Genomic DNA, 1,679 nt, shown 5'->3' on the forward strand with positions numbered 1-1,679 from the left:
TGTCTGTCCTTTTTTTTTTTTCATATCCTTGTTCTTTTTCTTATTTTCCTCCTTTTCCTCCTCCTCCTTCTTCTCACCAAGTACCCCCTGTTCTCTTTTCCTTTTGAAATGCCTGGTCATCCGAGAGAATGAGAAGAAGTAGGACATACCAGTGACACCCTCCAACCACCCGCGATTGTGGGTGTTAATAATATTAATATCCTGATGGGCGTGGACAGTGGGGAGTCGTGTGACGTCACGATAGAGGGCGGAAAGCGCTCCAGGGCCGCGACGCTTCAATAGATGGCTGTTGCATGATGTATCGATTTTCATCAAGACCCTGTTTGACCCTATCCATACGTCCTGGGGTCATTTTGTACCCCCGGGGTTGTATTCTTCACATTTTAGAATACTTCTAGTACCAAGATGTCTTTGACAGACTTCTATGCAAAGAGTACGGATTGGATTAACGAGTAAATTTCCAGTTTGGAAAGTGGTGGCACAGAGTTCCCCACGTCGTATGGATACGATAGTAAAACACGACGTACGGATAGGGTTAATATAGGACCTAAACAGAGTATTTTTAAATTATGAGATCAATTTTTTAAAAGTTTTTTTGGGGGGTTTGTATGTTTTTTGTTGATCGCTGGTCTACAGGAGTGCCATATTCAAGGTTTCATGCGTATTTGAAAATTAATTTTAATTATGAGCTAGAATTTTTTTTTAAGGCTGAAAGATGAAAGTAAAGAGGTTGTCATATCCCATCTCCTTTAAGCCCTGTTATTTTAGAACGACCTTACAATGTTTCTATGAGGTTTAAACCTATACCGTACGGTCCATGTCTTTAGCCTGAAGTCATGTCATTTTAAAATGATCATGGGTGGGTGGCAGGTGCTCTGGTGTGGTTTGCTTCTTCCTTCCCATCAAACATCTGTTGTCCTTGTCTCCCCTCCTTTTTTGTGTATGTTACTCTCTTGTAACAAGTAATCTATTCTATGGCATGACCTTATTTTGTTGCAAATGCCATAAAACTCAAACTAAAACTAAACTTTTAAATGACTTTACAATGTTTGTATGAGGCTTGAACCTATACCATACAGTCCATGTCTCTAGCCTGAAGTCCTGTTGTTTTTAAATGACCTTTCAATGTTTCTGTGAGGTTTGAACCTATACCTTACGGTCTATATCTCTAGCCTGAAGTCCTGTTACTTTTTAATGACCGTGGGTGGTTGGCGGGTGCTCTGGTATTGTTTGCTCCTTACCTTCCCTCTTTCTTTTTTGTGTATGTTACTCTCTTGTAACACATATTCTATTCTTTAGCATGAAAGTGCCGTAAAACTCTTACTAAAACTAAACTTTTAAATGACCTTACAATGTTCGTGTGGGATTTGAACCTGTACCCTCCACTTGGTGTCCCCAGCCTGAGGTCCTGTTATTTTTCAAAATGACCTTACAATGTTTGTGTGGGATTCGAACCTGTACTCTCCGCTTGGTGTCCCCAGCCCGAGGTCATATTCGTCCTGCGACGGTTGGTCCTGTCTCCGTCAGAGATCTGTGGCCTGGTCCTGGGCCCCTCGTGTGGCGAACCCTACGACCCCTGGGACGGCTGGAATGTGACGCTACCCTCTGTGCCACAACCGCCGCCTGTCTACCCCAGCCCGCCCAAGGTAAAGGGGTGTGTGTGTTTGTGTGTGTGTGTG

General features: G+C 43.0%; 1 protein-coding gene across 1 annotated transcript in view; it reads left to right on the forward strand.

Annotated features, from left to right (window-relative positions):
* The window catches only part of LOC101851273 (sphingomyelin phosphodiesterase), a gene marked incomplete in the record, with an annotated part of 53,484 nt that overhangs the window by 28,061 nt on the left and 23,744 nt on the right, over window positions 1–1,679 (forward strand). Inside the window, 1 exon segment of the mRNA XM_005101206.3 lies at window positions 1,482–1,646. Coding sequence (XP_005101263.2) covers window positions 1,482–1,646 — 165 coding nt within the window.

This window comes from Aplysia californica, unplaced genomic scaffold (genome assembly GCF_000002075.1).
Source record: "Aplysia californica isolate F4 #8 unplaced genomic scaffold, AplCal3.0 scaffold00273, whole genome shotgun sequence".
Lineage (NCBI taxonomy): Eukaryota > Metazoa > Mollusca > Gastropoda > Aplysiida > Aplysiidae > Aplysia > Aplysia californica.